Genomic DNA, 18,087 nt, shown 5'->3' with positions numbered 1-18,087 from the left:
AGCGTTTCTGAGTCTTTAGTATATTTTTCAATTTTTCATAAACTAGATCTGAGACACATTATGTTCCATATTGTAGGGATATAGATCCTAAATAACAGCATTTCACGTTTTTGTGTTTCTAATCCAGAAAATTAAAGTTATGGCAAACTCACTCATTTTTGTAATTCCTACAACCAACTAACATCTTACTGGTATAAAATTTAGCCTGCTGGAAAATTCCTTATGATAAACCAGAGTATGTCACAGAGTTTAATCCTATCCAAGGAGGTTTACCTAGTGGTCTATCATAAAGACTTCATAATGTGAGCTTTACCTTTAAGGTGCCCACCGCAGGAGCTCCCAAAGAGAATGGTGTGAGGAGAGTGCTTAACTTGATGTATATGCTCTTGATCTGGGACCCATTTTGCCAAATTTGGCCATATGGCTAAATTCTAATAACAATAAAGTAATCATTGAGAAACAAGACAAAGAGTTACTTTTCAAGGAAAAAAAAACAGGCTTCATGAAAATTTTGCTTTTAATTACAGAAAAAGCACTTACAGTAAGTCCAATAGAATGTACTATTTTCTATACAAGTAAGCATGTCAGCACTTTTACCACAGTCTGTCTTTAATAAAATTTCCCATATTACAAAGAACTCAGGAATTAAATAAGCATAATTTTAGTTTATACTGCCTCCATGGAATAAAAAGCTTCTCAAATTAGAATTTAAAATCTCAATTTCAATTTTCTTTTCAAAACATGTATTTCTCTCACTTTTCATCCAGAGGGAGGCTATCTGTTGTGTTTATCTGTTTCTCACCTTTGAGGATTTTTCCTAAAATCTGTCAGATGGTGCTGAAAAACAAGGAACATATTTGAAAGGAATTGTGCTCTGATTATTGCAAGAAAAACCTGCATTTGACTGATTTCACCATGAAAATTCAGTGTAAAGCCTTTCTTTGGTGATAATTTTGCTATTAATCAAGGTTATTGCCTAACTATACAAAATTAAATTGCAATCTAAAAATTTCCAACTTCCCAACTGTTAAAACTGTCTCTCCAACATGGTTATTAATTAACAGTAAAATATCTTTGGTGATATCTATTTTCTTATGAAAATCTTTCAAAAAGAGATTACTCTTATGAGTGCCTATTTAGATACGAAACCATTCATAAGAGACAGGTACAGATAACTCAAAATTTATGCAATAAATCTAAACCAGAAATGCACTTTAGCAATGAGGCACTTTCTCTTAAATATTTCAATAAAGCTAAACAGTTCACAATATTATATAACACACTTTTTTCCCTTTAAAGAATCATTTAAATTTAGATTACATTTGTGTGACAATTAAGCAAATTCATTACATTTATAAAATGTTGCATATTAGTATGGGACAGATTTTCAATGAATAAAGAAAGAATATACTTTTCTAAAAGTAGTTAAAAGATATTACCCAAGGTACCTGAACCCCAGAATGAATGACCTGATTATTGCCTCATCAATGAGCCTTTCGGTTTATTTTTTTACACTTCTTAGAAGTTTTTTGCTAATCTAGAGAAAAGGCCATATTCTGACTTTTCTAGTGACTGATGTGATAACTTCAGTTAAAGGGATGTCTATAAACCACAGGCCTTCTATAGATCCCAAGTTCCTCGATCCATTTACACCTATGATATCTAAGGAGGAGAAAACAGACTACAAAATCTTTTATGGAAGTAAAGTTCTTTCTAAGAGCTTACTGCTTAAGAAACAACAGGCTAAAGAAAAAGTTAATTTAGTTTTATTTATTCTCTAATTTTGCAGATTCAGAGGATCATTCCTATAGGTTATTTGTTTTATTAGCACCCTAAATTTATAAAGCTAACCACAAAAGTTGCCTGTCTATTTTTTCTATACCTGGTTTCTTACAAATTCTACAACCTGACTTAGGGAATAATAATAATAAACTTAGGGATTTAGTGTATTACTCGACATGAAAGTAGTCCCATACTTAGAAAATCATAGTTGAATATACCAAAAGAGGTCGGTTGAAGAAGTCTGTGGTTCTTATAGTAATACCGTATTACTCAGGACCATCATAAAATGTGTACCTTCCCCCAAATGACAACTGATGCCCTTCTTTATGTAAGGTTTTCACATTTTGGCACATATTCCATCGCATTTCAATAAAAATGTTAATACATTAACATTAATAAAGGAATTTTATATAAAACTATTCTCAATTTCATAACTGCTTCCTATATATTTCCTTGGAAAATAGTGAAATTACGTATGACGAGGCAATAGGCCAAATTTAAAGAGATCTTGTATATAAAACTCGTTAAGGCTGTAAGTTTTGGCTGGGGACCCAAAAACATCCAGGTCTCATCTGTGGTTTTTAAAATGCACTCTCAATTCATTCTGAGTTAAGTTAGCTAAAATTATTATGTAAAACACTATTATTTTAATCACTGACCTCGATGTGACAAATTTATAATAAATTTTTAAGTTTCTTAGGGATGCTAGGGAATTGGATTTCACAGCATAGCAAAATAATTTCTGTAGCTAGAGAGTAAATTCAGTTTTTGGTTGAGTGTAATCGTCTGTTCCAACCATTTAAAGAGTTAACAAAAAACTGCCTTTTAAATTCTGCTTGTGAGCCCTTCCAAGCACAAACACAATCTAACAAAATGAAATAAGAAAGTATTGCCATAACCTTTTTCACAAAAGTCAGGAAAAAACAACAGAAAACTTTAATATAGACTTTTTTACTTGAAACAAAGATAGATGGAAAAGATAATTACGAAGTTTCAGCCTTTTATATTATGAAATGCATCAAGATTTAGCTGTATTTTGTATGTGTTTCTTAGAGTTGTACAATGTTTTATTTCTAAGAAGCATTTTGAGATTCAGAAGGCATTAATTTGTGATACATTTTACTGGAAAATGTAGCACATCTACATGTATACAGTATAAAAACTATGTGTGTAACACACAGATTGTGCTCATGTCAGATTTCTAAAACAAATATTTTTCCTAACTTTCAAGATTTTTTCCTAAGTTTCAGAGGTTAACATTTTGAAGCAATTAATAAAAATTTTCAAAGAAGTTTTTTGAAAACAACCATAAATTTTAAAAGGTTTAGAACAAAGTTCTTCATATAATTTAAGGTAATAAGACTTTCTTTGACTTACAGACTAATCTCAAAATGAATGGAAGACTTAACAAAACTGCAAAATCAAGTACATCATCATGGCTCGGACCTTAATGAATTTATGTATAAAAGAATAATTCCACTTCCCCCTGATTACTACAGGATCTAAAATGAAATATCCTCAAACCATTAATTTTGGTTATCACATTTATCTACTACACTGCATTTATTCTATTTTATGCATATATGGTTTGGAAATGTGATAGGTAACAGTTTTAATCTACAATTGCTTTGCGACTTTTGAAATCCATAAAATAGCTAATGTTATCTGCTCTAAAAATCCTAATATTTAAAATCATCATAACCTTCTGCATGCCACAACGCCATACACCTAAGGCCAACTTAAAAAGAGAAACCAGGTACTCACTAAATGAGAGCAACAATAAAACGATGCATACATAAAATGGGCTATACAATGACATTTCATGAAGCTGCACCCACTGTCATAAGGCATCATGAAAGAAGATTAACCTTACTTACACATTAATTTCGTTAGAAGTAAATGTGATGAGCTGCCAACATTTCGAATGGTTGTGAATCGAACTTCAGTTCTCTACGAAGTCACATACAGTTTCAATCTGGAGGGCTAACATGCCTTCCTTGTGCAATTGGTAGACTACACAGACAGATGACTTAAAATGTCTATGATTAAAATGTGCTCTAATGTTAAAGAATAATCGGAATTCTTCCCAAAAGGACTTGCACACTCAGGAGTGAACTATTTTGCACACAAAAAGCTTACCGAGAACAGGACAGTGGCTCAAAAACCACTTTTCTAAGTACATTTCCCATACAAAATAATTTCAAGATATAATAATTATTAGTTTCTTGTACAGTACTCTATTTAAACAAGAATTAATAAAATAGTATGTGAAAACTGCAACACCACAAAGATTGAGCCATATTACTAGTGTAATTAAACATCAGAACAATCTTGGAACAGGCAAGCAAAATATTCTGAAGGCTGAATCGTGTGGCTGCACAGCTAACTGATTTCAACTGCGACTTGTATTGTACACTGTGAGCAGCACAAACACCTTATGCAGATGGTTCAGTAGCAGAATGGCACTTGGTTTGCTCTTAATAGAAACAACATAAATGCAACTGACACTTCAGAGACAGACAATGGCCTTATTTGCATGCTGAAAATCTGGTTGTGTCCCTTTAGTCCACACACCGTTCACTGTGCAATCTGTCGATGAGTAAACAAATAGTGCAGGATTCATCTCAGTGGGATCTAGGGCCCTTGGTCTAACCGAAATCAATTCTTGGTCGATACTGCAATACCATGGGGTATGACTATAAAATAAAAACAGATGATGAATAAGACTGCGTTTATAGAAAACAATATAGATAACATATATAAAAGATTTTAAGAATCTGGGATTATAACTTACAATATTTCCTGGTACTAGTGATTATGACAATTAAGATTGTAATTATCATTAAAACCCTATATTTTTAAATTGCCATTATTTTTCTAGAATCAGTCAAGTTTTCCATTCTATGCAACAAAGGTCAAGTTCAAAGGCCTAAGCATGTCCTACTGGTTGCATATGTGAAGAGTACTAATGTAATACTTAGGGCCTGTGGAGGACTGAATGCTTGAAGGCATTCAATCATTAACCTTGTGGGGCTGAAGAAGACAGGTCTGCAGGCTGGATTCCACGAGAGCTGCTGTTTGTGAGGGCCCAGTGAGTCACAAATTAACAAAGAGACCTCCTGCTACAAATCTATGAAACTGGAGTAGTTTTCACAAACCACATTTTTTAGTAAGTTTGACACTTTTCTTCTTTGTAGCATCTAAAATTTATTTTAATGGCCACTTAAAAAATGTTGAAAAGCAAGGGGGCCGGCCCCATAGCAGCATAGTGGTTAAGTTTGGCGTGCTCCGCTTTGGTGGCCCAGGTTTGCGGGTTCGGATCCTGGGTGCAGACCTACAGCACTTGTCAGCCATGCTGTGGCAGTGACCCACATGCAAAATAGAGGAAGACCAGCAACGGATGTTAGCTCAGGGTGAATCTTCCACAGCAAAAAAAAAAAAAAAAAAAAAGGTTGAAAAGCAAGCAGCCAATTGTTATATGAAACATGTAGGTTACTGCCTCCTTTCAATAGTTAGTTGATACTATTAAATATTTGATTTGACTATTATATAATTGAACGGTTCAGATTGTCCTTCATGTTGCTCTATGCAGAAAAGGTATCATACATCAACAAAGAGTACTGGAGAGGAAACAGCTTCTGCGGATAAAAGGCACATGCCACACTGCTACTTCTGCGTCTGTTTTTACCTTCTATTGTATCATATTATATAGAACCCAAACATCACAAAGTCAGAGAGGGTCTGGAGAACTAATGGTTTTCCTTTTCTTAAAGCTGCAGATTCCCCTTTTTAAAATGAAATTTTGGTTACTTTCATGAAACCAAGAAAGGGCTGAGGTGGCCACTGACTGTTTCCCCTTCATCTTAGTGTAGGTGAATGCAAAAATCTAGTACAGAGAACTGTGTATTCTTTCCTATAGACAAGGAGGATAGACTGAAAACGACCGTTTCCTTACTCATCACAGCTATGTTACATATTACATACTGAGGAGACTCCTTACAGACTGAAGGAGTCTCTCTTCCTTCAGCTGAGGAAGCGACTAGAGGGTAGGAACGCAAATCCCCAGGTCTTGCTCTTGCAGTTGAAGAAGTAGGTGATGCCACTACCAGTTTTCTAAGGGCTGGATTAAAAGTCTCAGACAGGCTCTCAGGGTTTCCATGGTCTAAATCTATGGTGGTTAAAATTTTGTTTACTTGTTTTTATTTTAGACTTTATTCTGTTCCCTCTGAATCAGAGTATCTGGGAATGGGGCACAAAAATCTGCATTTTTACAAAACTCCCCGGGTTTTCTGAAGCTTGGCCAGATTTCGAGACTGCTACTAGATACCCTACCTGATTTCACTAATTCCCTGTCTACCTAACCCCAGCCCACAGCTTGCTCTTCATTACAACAATCTGTCTAGCATTGCTTTTCATTCCCGACTGTTAAATCTGCACACTTTCTGCAAATAATTAAGTTACTCGTTCTAGAATCCATTCATAGTTAAGTATATAGAAGAATCCATCACTACTTCTACTAGGACGAAGGTAGTGAGGGAAGTAAAATGACTTGGTTGTCACTAGTCACGATTTTCTCAGTTTTTGGCTGAAAATGGTTTTGTTTTCCCCTCCAAGTAATCATTTGTGTTTGTTCTATGACAACATATGAAGTTTAATAATTTTATTGAAATGTGTTACAATACTGGAGGTTGTTAAGATAACTTTAAGTTCTATTTGTGTTTCAGCCTGCTTTCTGAAATAACATGGCACTGCACTTACTATAACGCAATATGGCCTACCACTCCTCTTAGTGTTGAGTGATTGTGCTGAACGGACCCACATTTTGTAGAGCTCCTAGTCCTCAGCCTCATCATGTACTAAAATAAAGAAAAGATATTTCTAAAGTATATATTTCAAATGTGATAACTTTTGAAAATGGTAAAACTGACTGACTGATGTACAGTTTTTCTTAAAAAGTTAGTTCTACTGTAGATTTGGAAAATACAGAAAAGCACAAGGAAAAAAGAAAAATCACTTAAATCCCACCATCCAAAGTTAACCACCATAATCATTTTACTGTATATCCTTCTAGCCTTTTTGTCTCTGTATTTTTTTTTTCAAAAGTGGAATCATGCTACACATATTGCTTGGTAAATAATTTTGTCCATTTAAAAATTTCATAAATTTATTTCTATACTATTTAATATGGTCCTACATGATCTTTTTTTTTTTTTTATTTTTCCCCCCAAAGCCCCAGTAGATAGTTGTATGTCATAGCTGCACATCCTTCTAGTTGCTGTATGTGGGACATGGCCTCAGCATGGCCGGAGAAGCGGTGCGTCGGTGTGTGCCCGGGATCCGAACCTGGGCCGCCAGCAGCGGAGTGCGCGCACTTAACCGCTAAGCCACGGGGCCAGCCCTGCATGATCATTTTTAAAGGCTGCATATAATGCCTTTAAGAAATGAACTAGAAGTTATTAATAAATCTCCTTTTGCAGTACATTTTAGTGTCTTCCTTTTTTTTTTTTTTTGCTATTATAAATTAATCTTCACCCAATGATCTATTCTCCACTCCCCACGCTATCCACCCCCCACCAGTGTTGGTTCATAGAAGGGGAACTGCTGGTTCAAACAGCATACACATTTCAAAAGACTTTTTGATAAGTACTGTCACATGGGACTTTAAGAAAGCTGTTCTGTTTTCACTCCAAAAGAAATATAAATGCTCATTCTTCAACAGCCTCATCAATAATGAGTACTATCATTTCCTCCCTCTTAATATAGCAGTTTAATAAGCATAAAATAGTATTTTATTTCTTCTTTCATTTCTTGACTTCTAAAGAGGTTAATCATTTTTGTGTGCTTATTAGCCAGTTTTGTTTCCTTCTTTTGTGACTTGCCTAATCATGTCTTTTGTTCATTTTTCTATGGAAAGCTGAACTTGGTCTTACAGATTTGTATGAATTCTTTATGCATTAAGCACATTAAACTGTTCTGTCATATATTGCAAATATTTCCTTAATTACAGTATTTTTGCCATGTACTTTTCAATATTAATGATCAACTCGGGTGTTTTTTTTCCTTTTAACATGTAAAATGAGAAAGGCCATCCCCACTTCGAGATTATTCAACTATATTTTCTTCTTGATCTTTGATGGTATCATTTTTAATATTTACCATTGTGAGAAACTCATATAATGTGAGGTATGGACTGAATCCCCTCAACACTACCACCAGTAGTCTCAGTACAGTTCACTGAAAACAAACCTACTAGGTCACAACCACCCCCAACGTCTATACTCCAAGTTCACCAGCTACCCCTGCTAACTACTGTCTCTGCTCTGGCAACTCTCAAACAACCAGACACGACCCTTCCTGGGATCTTTGCACTGTGTCCCCTTGGCCTGGACTGCCCTACTCCAGATATACACAGGCTATTTCTCCTACTTCTTTTTAATCAAAAATCACCACCTCAAAGAGACCTTTCCTTGGCTAGCTATCTTATCTAAAATACTCTATTTATCTACTTTAATTTTTCTTCTAACACTACAAATTTTACTTGTTTATTTTTCTCCTGTCACCATCATTAGAGTTTAAGCTCCATGAGGGAAAAGAATTTTGTTCATTTTTACCTCCATGTCCCCAGGGCCTGAAAGAGTGCCCAGTACATAGCTAAGTGCTCAACAGATATATGTTAAATGAATCTTTCTTCCCTCCACTAATTTGAAATACTGTCTTTATAGATTCACACATACTAGAGTCTGTTTCTGAGCTATTCTTTTTATTCATATGTCTATGTTTAAGTTAGAACCCTATTTTAGTTACTTCAGCTTTAAAATACATTTCCATATGTGGCAGTGCTCGTGCCCCGGATTACTCATTTAAAAATGTGACTGACCAGAAGCACGGGTTTATATTTCCTGATGAACTTTAAAGTGACTGACTTGGTATAGTTGAGTAAGAATATGGTAAAAGTGTATTTGCAACTATGTTAAACTTCATAATTTAACTACAGAGAGAACTGACATCTTCATAATATTTAATATACTCTTTAAACTTCTTGTGTGTAAAGTGGTGTTTTGGTTATATATGAGAAGGTCTTTGATCTTAGGAAATATATACTGATGTACTTAGTGGTCAATTGTCCTGACTCTTGCAATTTACTTTCAAATAGTTCCACAAAGAAACAACAGATACATTTACACAGAGATTAATAAGATAAGGAGAGGAGAAGAGGAAGAGAGGGAAAGAGGGGACAGAAGATGCAGCAAAATGTTAATTGGTAAATTTAACTAAAAGTAAAAAACCTTCCTTTGTATTATTCTTTCAAATTTTTTTGTTTTGAAAATTTTCAAAATAAGAAAAAATTAGGAGTTTATGTTGAATTTTATCAAATGCCCTTTCAGCATCTACTGATGATTTTTATTTGACCTAGTGTGTGTGTATGTATAAAATGTTTCTAATATATAACATATATATATATAATTTCCCTCCCCATAGTATTAAGCCATTCTTTCATTTCTGATAAAAACACTATTTGGTCTTGGTTTATTATTCTTTTAGTATATTATTTATCATCTTTGTATTTATATTCAAAGTGAGATTTAATACTAGTTTTCTAATTGCGGGTTCTCTGTCAGTTTTTGCTATCATGATTATGTTACCTTTATATGAATTTGGAAGAATTCCATCTTTTTCAAAGAATTAAAACAATTCAGAATAGCAATGATCTATTCCTTGAAAATTTGAGAGAATGTGACCATAGAACTATTTAGGTATCCTTTGAAAAAGGGAAGTAATTCTTGAGTGATTTTTTTTATGTCTTTCATGACTTAGTGATTTAAGTTTTATTTCTTCTTGGGTAAATTTTGTTCCACTGGTATTTTCCTAGGAAATTGTCCATTTCAGGGAATTTTAAAGTTTAAAATTTAAAAATTTAATAATATAAAGCTGTACACATAGTATTTTCTTGTAATAAAAAAGTGATAATTTTTTCCTTGAAATTTTCTAGCTGATTTTTGGCTAAAGGTGCATCTTATTCATTACAAGTTCAACTTTCTGATGGGACTAAACTCTATAATGAAGTGTTTAAGAAAGAAAAGAAAATTTGTGTGGATTTTTGAAAATTTGGTCTTATTCCAGTTGTTCTCTAATTCTTTAGATCAGAGTTTAAGAACATCTTCATTTCTAAGGAAATAAGTAGACATCAGCGCCAAGAGTAAAAGCAAAAAGCCATGTATGTATGAGTTACAGCTAAAGGCAAGAGCATGACTACAATTCATCATCCCCAAACCAGCTGTGAGGCTAAAAGCAGCTGAAACATCCAAACACTTCAGATACATACAAATCTCACCAGCTCAGTTAAATTATTTACTCACTCCTCACCCTTAACTGCATAATATAAAGAAAAAGATGACTTTTTTCCCCTAAATTATTTTCTCTTGGCTTTCATAGTTGTTAAATTTGCTTACTCCATTGCTAAAAAACCAGGATTTAACCAGTGTGTATTAAAAAGCACGCATTTTAATGATGGGCATGGGATGTCCATATCACAGCACCGACAATAAGACTGAGGGAAATTCTGGATAACTGCTAATTTAACATTTTTGATTAGTGATTTGAAGTGGTTCTTTTAACACTCAGCACACACTCATTTGTGTGTTCATCCCAACCCTAAAACTGCAACATCAGAGTAAGTTTGCTAGTTATTGGTTTTATGATTACAACTTTCTTTTCTTGGCTCCAAGGAAATAAGGATGAAGACTAATTTCTGGGATAAGAGACCAACGCATATTTTTAAGAAATGCTATGTTTAATATATGGATTAAGGTTGATCATAGATCATCTCTGTCCTCAACAGTAATCCTTACTATACTATAGTTAATCTCTTCTTGTTTTCCAAGTTTTTACAATGTATTTTTATTAGATAAACTTTCCTCAGATCCATGTTCATGTTTTCTCAGTGCATTATTAAGTTAGTTCACTATCATTTCTGTATTAAGAGAGGCAACCCCAGTAAAGTATGTAGGGCAGGGCCTAGTGAGCAAGCGCACAATTACATTGAGCTGTTGCTATTAGTTAGCTTCATCTAGTCTGGCATTTTACCTTTCACTTGTGGGTGAATGATTAATTAAAAAAAAACACACAAAGAAGTCTTAAGTATGGAGCAGAAATTTCTCAAGGGCAGAACCTGGTAATTAACAATTCCTAACTCATAAATAATGGCCTGAACATTAATAATTTCATTTTTAGTTCAGTAAAATTAAATAGATAATTCAAGAGAACTAAAATAGTGGGAAACTTTGGGGACAAGAAAAGATGAAGTTTTGTAACTCAAATAAATATTAGTTTGGCAAAGTTACATGTCTTAGGAACCTGAGTTTGGGATGAAAGCAATCACCATCGGAGTAGGTATCATCAAGGTCATATGTACAGTCGTGAGTGCCTCTTACCTGATACAAAGGGCCATCCTGAGAGCAGACTTGCGAAGCTGAGCAGTTCAGACACCGAAACTGCGGAGGAGATGAACTCATCAGATAAGAGGCATCCACAACTGGATACATATTTAAAACTGATTATTTAAAATATTTTAACGTCAAATACGAGTCAACATGATTCATTTTAAGTAAACACTTTCCAAAATATGGTAGTTGTTTTTGGGGAAAAAAAAGATTTTAATAACTTAGTGACTGAAAATTTAGCTTGAAATAATTTTAGTATATGAGTTTGTTAATATTCTGCAAATATTTGCTAAAATAGTGGCCTATCCTTTCCATCTCCTCTTCAAATACTAATTCCTGGGAAACCGCTCACCTCTTCAATCCAGGAGGGGCACCCTCTTTCTTCCATCCCTTCCTGTGATTAATCTCTCCTAGATCTCCTCTTCAACTACCCCCAAAAGTAATACTTTTAAGGATCTCCGAGCTCTGAGAGGGGCATGCAATCTGTCTCAACCTGTAAGGGATCCATTTTCTGTTTTAGATTAGGTTCTTTATATTGCTCAGATTAGATTCTTAGTCTCTGTATCTGCTTAAATAGCATTAGATTGTGAGCTCCCTGAGTCTATATCTTATTCATATTTTCAGTCTTAATAGCTAAGACCCAGAACTGGTACATAGCAGCCACTCAAAAAATGCTTATGAGTAAATCAATGAATGAATATATTTTAAAACTACTGAGTATATTCATTTGTAAACTCACTAATTTTTAATAGTGTAACCATTCATATTAAAAAAAAAATCACTTCCAAATCTTGATCTTTCAATACTAGCTTATTAACCATAAAATTATTTTAATTGCAATGGGATTATAAAACACAAAATATATACTTTAGAACTTTGCATATAAGAATTCAACATTGCATGCCTCTTCAAAATGGAAAAAAATACATAAAAATTATGTGAGGTGTAAATTAACCAGGATAAATCTAACATCCCAGAGCAGCTTTCTAAAAGATATACTTCGAAACAATATTTAAGTAAGCAATGATTGAAACAAACATATTGATAGCCTTTTAAATAAAATTTTAGAAATTCTCCACTTCCCCAAAAGACTCGCAATTTTTTCCCTACAAGTTAGCCTCTGAATTTCTGTACAGGGCTCATCAACGTGCTGTAAGACAAGCCCAGCACTGCTATCCTTGCACCCTTCCCCTTCTCTCTCAAGAGGTTCCAAGCACTGGCCTGTGAGACTTTGCCTAACTATGCAAGTCCCCAGTATAGCATTCAACAAGAGTAAAGGGTTAAGGTGGAAAGAGGAAATTTCACTACGTGATTATTTTTCTTTCCTATTAATCTCTTTGTTATCAGTCAAGATAGATGTTTGCTTTTCCTAAAATTGCTTGATGATGCAAAAAAAAGCAAAACAAGACAAATGTGGTGCAGTAACTTTAGGTATGGACTGGCAGGGGCTGCTGGAAGAGATAAAACCAACCAGGACCATCTGGGAACGAGGGGCAGTACTGAGAGTGGGTACTCAGCCTACCCAAGAAAAGGTGAGCAGGAAGAACATGAGTTCGTGACAGAAGCTGAGGCTGCACAGAAAGAGATTAACAGTAAACTCTCAGGGATGAGACTTAGCGTAGGAGGAGAGAATTATAATAATAATAAAAGCTAACATACACGAGCTATTAATAAAATAACTAACATTTATTATGTCAGACACTCTGCTAAGTACTCTTACATAATATTTCATTAATTCTTACTAAAAATTTTCAAGATAGGTATTGTTACCCAAATTTTAAGGATCAAAAAACTGATGTAAAACTAGGAAGCAGGACAACTGGGAGGAAATAGCTGTAACATATATAACAAAAGATTAATACCCAGAATCCAGAAGAGCTCCTAGAAGTCAATAAAAAAAGACAAACATCACAACTAAAAAAAAAACCAAGGCCATGGATATGAAAAGAAACTTCACAGAAGAAATATAAAACTGATAATACACAGTGTTGGTGAGGATGTCAGAAAATGGCCACTCTCATACATTATCGGTGTGATTATAAATTTCTAAAACCTTTTTAGAGGACAATTTGTCAGCATCTACCAAAATATAAAACATGCATACTCTGTGGTAAATCCACATCTGGAATCTAGCCAATGAATATGCTTGCACATGTGCAAAAAGATATATGTACTAGAATATAGCACTGATGTAACGTCAATAAAGTTGAAAAAAATCTGAATGTCCACCAAAGGAGTATGTTAATCAGATTATGTTACAGTCACACAAATGGAATACTATCAACTTGTTACAAAGAATTATTCCAAAGTCTACTCATTCTCCACAAGACATATTATCAAATGAGAAAAATGGGTTGCAGAACAATACATATGATTCCACTTATGTTTCAAAAAATGTGATGAACACTGCGTGGATATTATAGACAGCATTCATGTACTAGTTTGGTGGTTAGTCTAGATAACTAAGTCTCTTCCAAACTGACATCTAATCCTGTAATTCTGCACCCTCAATTTATAGATGTGGAAGCCACAGGGCAAGCCAGTGGTCATGGATCACGTCTCCTAAAACCCTGTTACTCAAAGGATGGTCCAAAGGTCAGATGCATTGGCATCCCCTGAGAGCTTGTTAGAAATGCAGAATCTTGGGCTCCAACCCAGACCTAATGAGTCACAATCTGTAGTTTACCAAGATCCCCAGGTGATTTGTATTAGAATTAAAGTTTGAGAAGCACTGGTTTAAAAACAAAGGTACAGGGGCTGGCCCCGTGGCGCAAGCAGTTAAGTGCGCACGCTCCGCTGCGGCAGCCCGGGGTTGGCCGGTTGGGATCCCGGGCGTGCACCAACGCTTGGCAAGCCATGCTGTGGCGGCGTCCCATATAAAGTGGAGGAAGATGGGCACGGATGTTACCCCAGGGCCAGTCTTCCTCAGCAAAAAAAGAGGAGGATTGGCAGATGTTAGCACAGGGTTGATCTCCTCACCAAAAAAAAAAAAAAAGGTATATTTTCTCCTATTAATAAGCAAAAGATGAATGCCAATCTTGAGTATAACAGTCTTGAGGTGGCAATATTGTAAGAACTGAAAAATTTCTAAATTAGCTAAGTTTGACCAGATTATTTGATTCCTAAAGATAAAAATCTTTCAAAAATGCATCACAATGAAGACAAGGATCCAGAAAGAGCAGAGACCACAGAAAACAGGCTGAGCCTGAAGTGGAACTGCCCCAGAATAAAGGAAAAGAGTGGCATAGATGCTGTATGGTACAGGAAGATAATGTCACTGCTCTTGATAAACAGGGACAAAACTGATTTCCCTGAGATTCTTCCTAGAAGTCTAGAAATAGGACAAGGTAAAGAGGTGATCTAAATATGGAGCAGCCTTGCCAGAGGCAAAAGACCCAGAGCGGCAGAGGTGGCATCCAACATGAAGAGGGAAGAAAACCATAGACTTTACTCAGAGGCACAGACGAAGAGTGTAGAACATATGAGGAGACACCTCACAACACTGAATAGAATCAAAAACTGCTAAGATGCCAGTTCCAGCCAAACCAACTTAGCAATTGAATCCAACGACAATCACAATCTCATTCTCAAGCTCATCTGGAAAAATAAACAGGTAAAACTAGCCAACACAATTTTAAAAAGAATAATAATAAGTTGCCCTAATGGATACTAATACACATCATAAAGCAATCTAGAAGGCCCAGCTATTTGCCTTATAAGTTAGTTTGCACTTTATTCAAACTTATCCCAAAGAAAATGGACAATCGAAGGGTTTCAGATACGAGTGTTATGGGATCAGATTTTAAAAGCTATATAAAATGTAATGCTGGTGTAGGGATAAGACCTGCTCAGAAGAACAAAATAGAATGTCCAGGAACATATATATATACACATCTATGTGTGTACATATATGTACAGATACATATGCATAGATAATAGTAACATCTCAAAACAATGAGGTAAAGTATGGATTATTCAATAAACTGTATTTCTGGCAAAAAATCTTAGAATAAGTTAGAGTCTTAGTGTTACTGTAGGTATGTGTGTGTAAATAAACAAATCCCCAGTGGATTAAAATGTTTAATATAAAAAAAGTAAAAGTACTAGAGGCAAGTGGAAGAACCACAAGGAGGTCACTAGTTTAGGAGATAAGCTGACCAGTTAACAGTGCCCAGAGGTGGAGGGATGTGAGCTTTCAGACATCCTGGCATCTTGCTGGCAACGGAGGGTAGAGATGGGAAGGGATGTGATTGCAACAAACATGCTAGTAGTGGCTTAATCAAAAAATGATTGTTTTATTGCTGATTTGCCCATTCACTCCAACTGTCAGAATTCACCAATTAATATTATAATAATTCATAATTAATTGAAACGAGCAAAAATTTTAAATTTGTTTTACAGAAAACAAACTGAGATTCAAATAAATGGAACAGTCTTTAGGATACAGTTTGCATAACTATTACCTTACAAAAGACAACTTTCATTCAATTTACCCTTCAAACAAATATTTATTGAGCATCTGTATTAGGCACCGCTCTAGGTGCTGGAAACTCAGCAGTGAACAAATAATAATCCCTCAGGGCACATTTTAGTTGGGGGACAAACAATAAACATAAATAAGAGGCACAGTATGTCAGATGGTATGAAATACTATGGAAAACTATATGAACAGGGCATGAAAACAAGCATGAAAAGGGATTAAGAGTGCCAGATTGGGAGAGGGAGTCAGAGGCCTCACTGAGAAGGTGATATAGAAGCAAATTCTTTGAGTGAAGGGGGTAAAGAGAGCAAGTTAGGTGGATACTTGGGGAGGTAAGAGCAAGCCTGGCACGTCAGAGGAAACACAGAGGCCAGTGAGGCCAGAGCGCAGCAAGCCAGAGGGCGAGTCAAGGGTAAAATGAGAGAGGCGTCTGGGGAGAGCTGTGTGGGGTCTGTATCTAGAGGTCCCTGGAAGGACTTGGGTTTTTATCTAAATGATATGTTACTGGAGAGTTCAGAGCAGAGAAGCGACATTCTAACTTGTCTTAAGAGGATCACTCCGGCCTCTGTGCTGGGCGAGGATGGGAGGGGGAGGGTGGCGGCAAGAGTGGAAGCAGAGCCCAGTAGGAGACTTGCACAGAAATTCTGGAGAACGGTGACCGCGGCCTGACCAGAGAGGGAGAAGTGGAGGTGTGAAGACATAACTGGATTCTGATTACAGCACGTTGATGGTAGAGGCCAAAGAGTCTGCTAAGGATGGATTCAAGAAAAAGAAACTCACCAGGACTGACTTCAGAGATTTTGTTCTGAGAAACAAGAAAAATGGAACTACTAATCTTGGAACTATTGAGATTGTGAAGACTGAGGGAGAAACAGGTTTGGAAGAGGAAAACAAACAAAAAACAGGTTTGTCATGATGAAAAAATGAAACAGGCTAATATACTACATTACTGTTGCACTAAATATAAAATAGGTAATTTTCCTATTTATTGGTTTAGTTTTCACCTGAATGAAATAAAAAAAAAATCATAAGGTACTGAGCCATTTTTTAAACCAACTTTTGTTAAATTATGCCTTTAACAACCAAGGAACTTAAACTATTCAGAAATGTGTAATCAGAAACACAATTGTAGTCAAGACTGATTTAACTGATAGCCCTATTAATAACAATTTCTATGAACTAGCTCTTTCATGCTTTGACATTAAAGTAACTGGTAGTGTGGGTGACCTTTGGGAAGGGATCTTGTGAAGGACGTGCTAGTAGAGTTCTTGCAGTGGATGACTCTTTACATCTCTTCAACCTTAAGACAAACCTACTCATAACGATAATTTCAAGCATTAACATACTGAAATGCCCAATGAACTGTCCAAGAAAGCTAAAATTATATCAGTAAGATATTAGTATTATGTGTAAAATCACAATATCTAGGCCCCAACAGTGCAGGGTAAGAGAGAACTGACTGTCTCTGTAATCTGCACCTGGTGCCTGAAACATTTTGGTTGGAAGGATCAAATGAGGGTGATGTATGTATAACCAATTAGAAAACTATAAATTGTCCAAGAAAGGCAAGCAGTAATTTACCAAATACAAAGACAATCAGATTTTTTTTTTCAAATGAACCCTAAAGAGGTTTAATGAGTTCTTCAAGGGCATACAACTAGTTGGTAACCAGTACTAGAGCATGATTTTTTCTTCCTGGTCATGAGAATTCAGCTTCCCCAGGAAGGCTTTACCCAAGTGGGACTCAAGTAGAAAAAAAAATTCTGACTAAGAAGTTAGGTGCCTCATTTATCATTATATCATATCAAGACATTTCTTCTGAAAAATAGCCAAATATCCTACCCATTGAATAGCACACACAAAAAATGATTTTTTGAGGTTTGTTTTATAGCAGTTTCATAGATGTTTACACTGAATATGTTTTTGAACCACTCTATCTATCCTTGTGTGAGGTTACGTTTCTTAATTTTGTGGGTTTTTAAAAATTAATTTACATTTTCATGAGAACATGTAATAAAATATAGCTTAGAGAGATTAAAATTACATAGAGTTTAAAAGTATGACATATTGTACCACAAACACCACAGAATCTAAATGTCTGAAAGGACCTTGGAGGTCATCTAGTCCAACTTTCTAGTCAGTCTTAATTAATGTTTATTCACGTAATCAGATTATGAAGAGAATTTCTGGTAGTATTACTACTGTACTCCTTACTGCTATATATCAGCCTTATAATCCCTAGCCCCTCAAATTTCCCTAATACTAATGTTACATATAACTCAGATAAGATATGCTTGAATCTTCTAATTAACTCTAATCAAAGATACAGTTTGAAATACAAAATTCTCCTTTTGGGGTTTTTGTATTTTCTTAGGTTTTTTCATT

General features: G+C 35.2%; 1 protein-coding gene across 3 annotated transcripts in view; it reads right to left on the bottom strand.

The window, feature by feature from the left end:
* Positions 1-1,731: 1,731 nt before the first annotated feature.
* PCGF5 (polycomb group ring finger 5) overlaps positions 1,732-18,087 on the bottom strand; it is a 121,224-nt gene continuing 104,868 nt past the window's right edge. For 2 of the 3 annotated variants that reach the window (XM_058543522.1, XM_058543520.1), the window contains exons 9-10: positions 11,214-11,273; positions 1,732-4,478 (exon numbers count right to left, since the gene is read on the bottom strand). In XM_058543522.1, coding sequence (XP_058399505.1) covers positions 4,431-4,478; positions 11,214-11,273 — 108 coding nt within the window. In that variant the 3' untranslated portion in view covers positions 1,732-4,430. The remainder of the gene's footprint in view (positions 4,479-11,213; positions 11,274-18,087) is intronic. The other variant, XM_058543523.1, reaches the window with a different exon arrangement.

Source organism: Diceros bicornis, chromosome 6 (assembly GCF_020826845.1).
Source record: "Diceros bicornis minor isolate mBicDic1 chromosome 6, mDicBic1.mat.cur, whole genome shotgun sequence".
NCBI lineage: Eukaryota > Metazoa > Chordata > Mammalia > Perissodactyla > Rhinocerotidae > Diceros > Diceros bicornis.
Note: the sequence above shows the minus strand (reverse complement) of the source record. Positions and strands in the feature narration are given on the sequence as shown.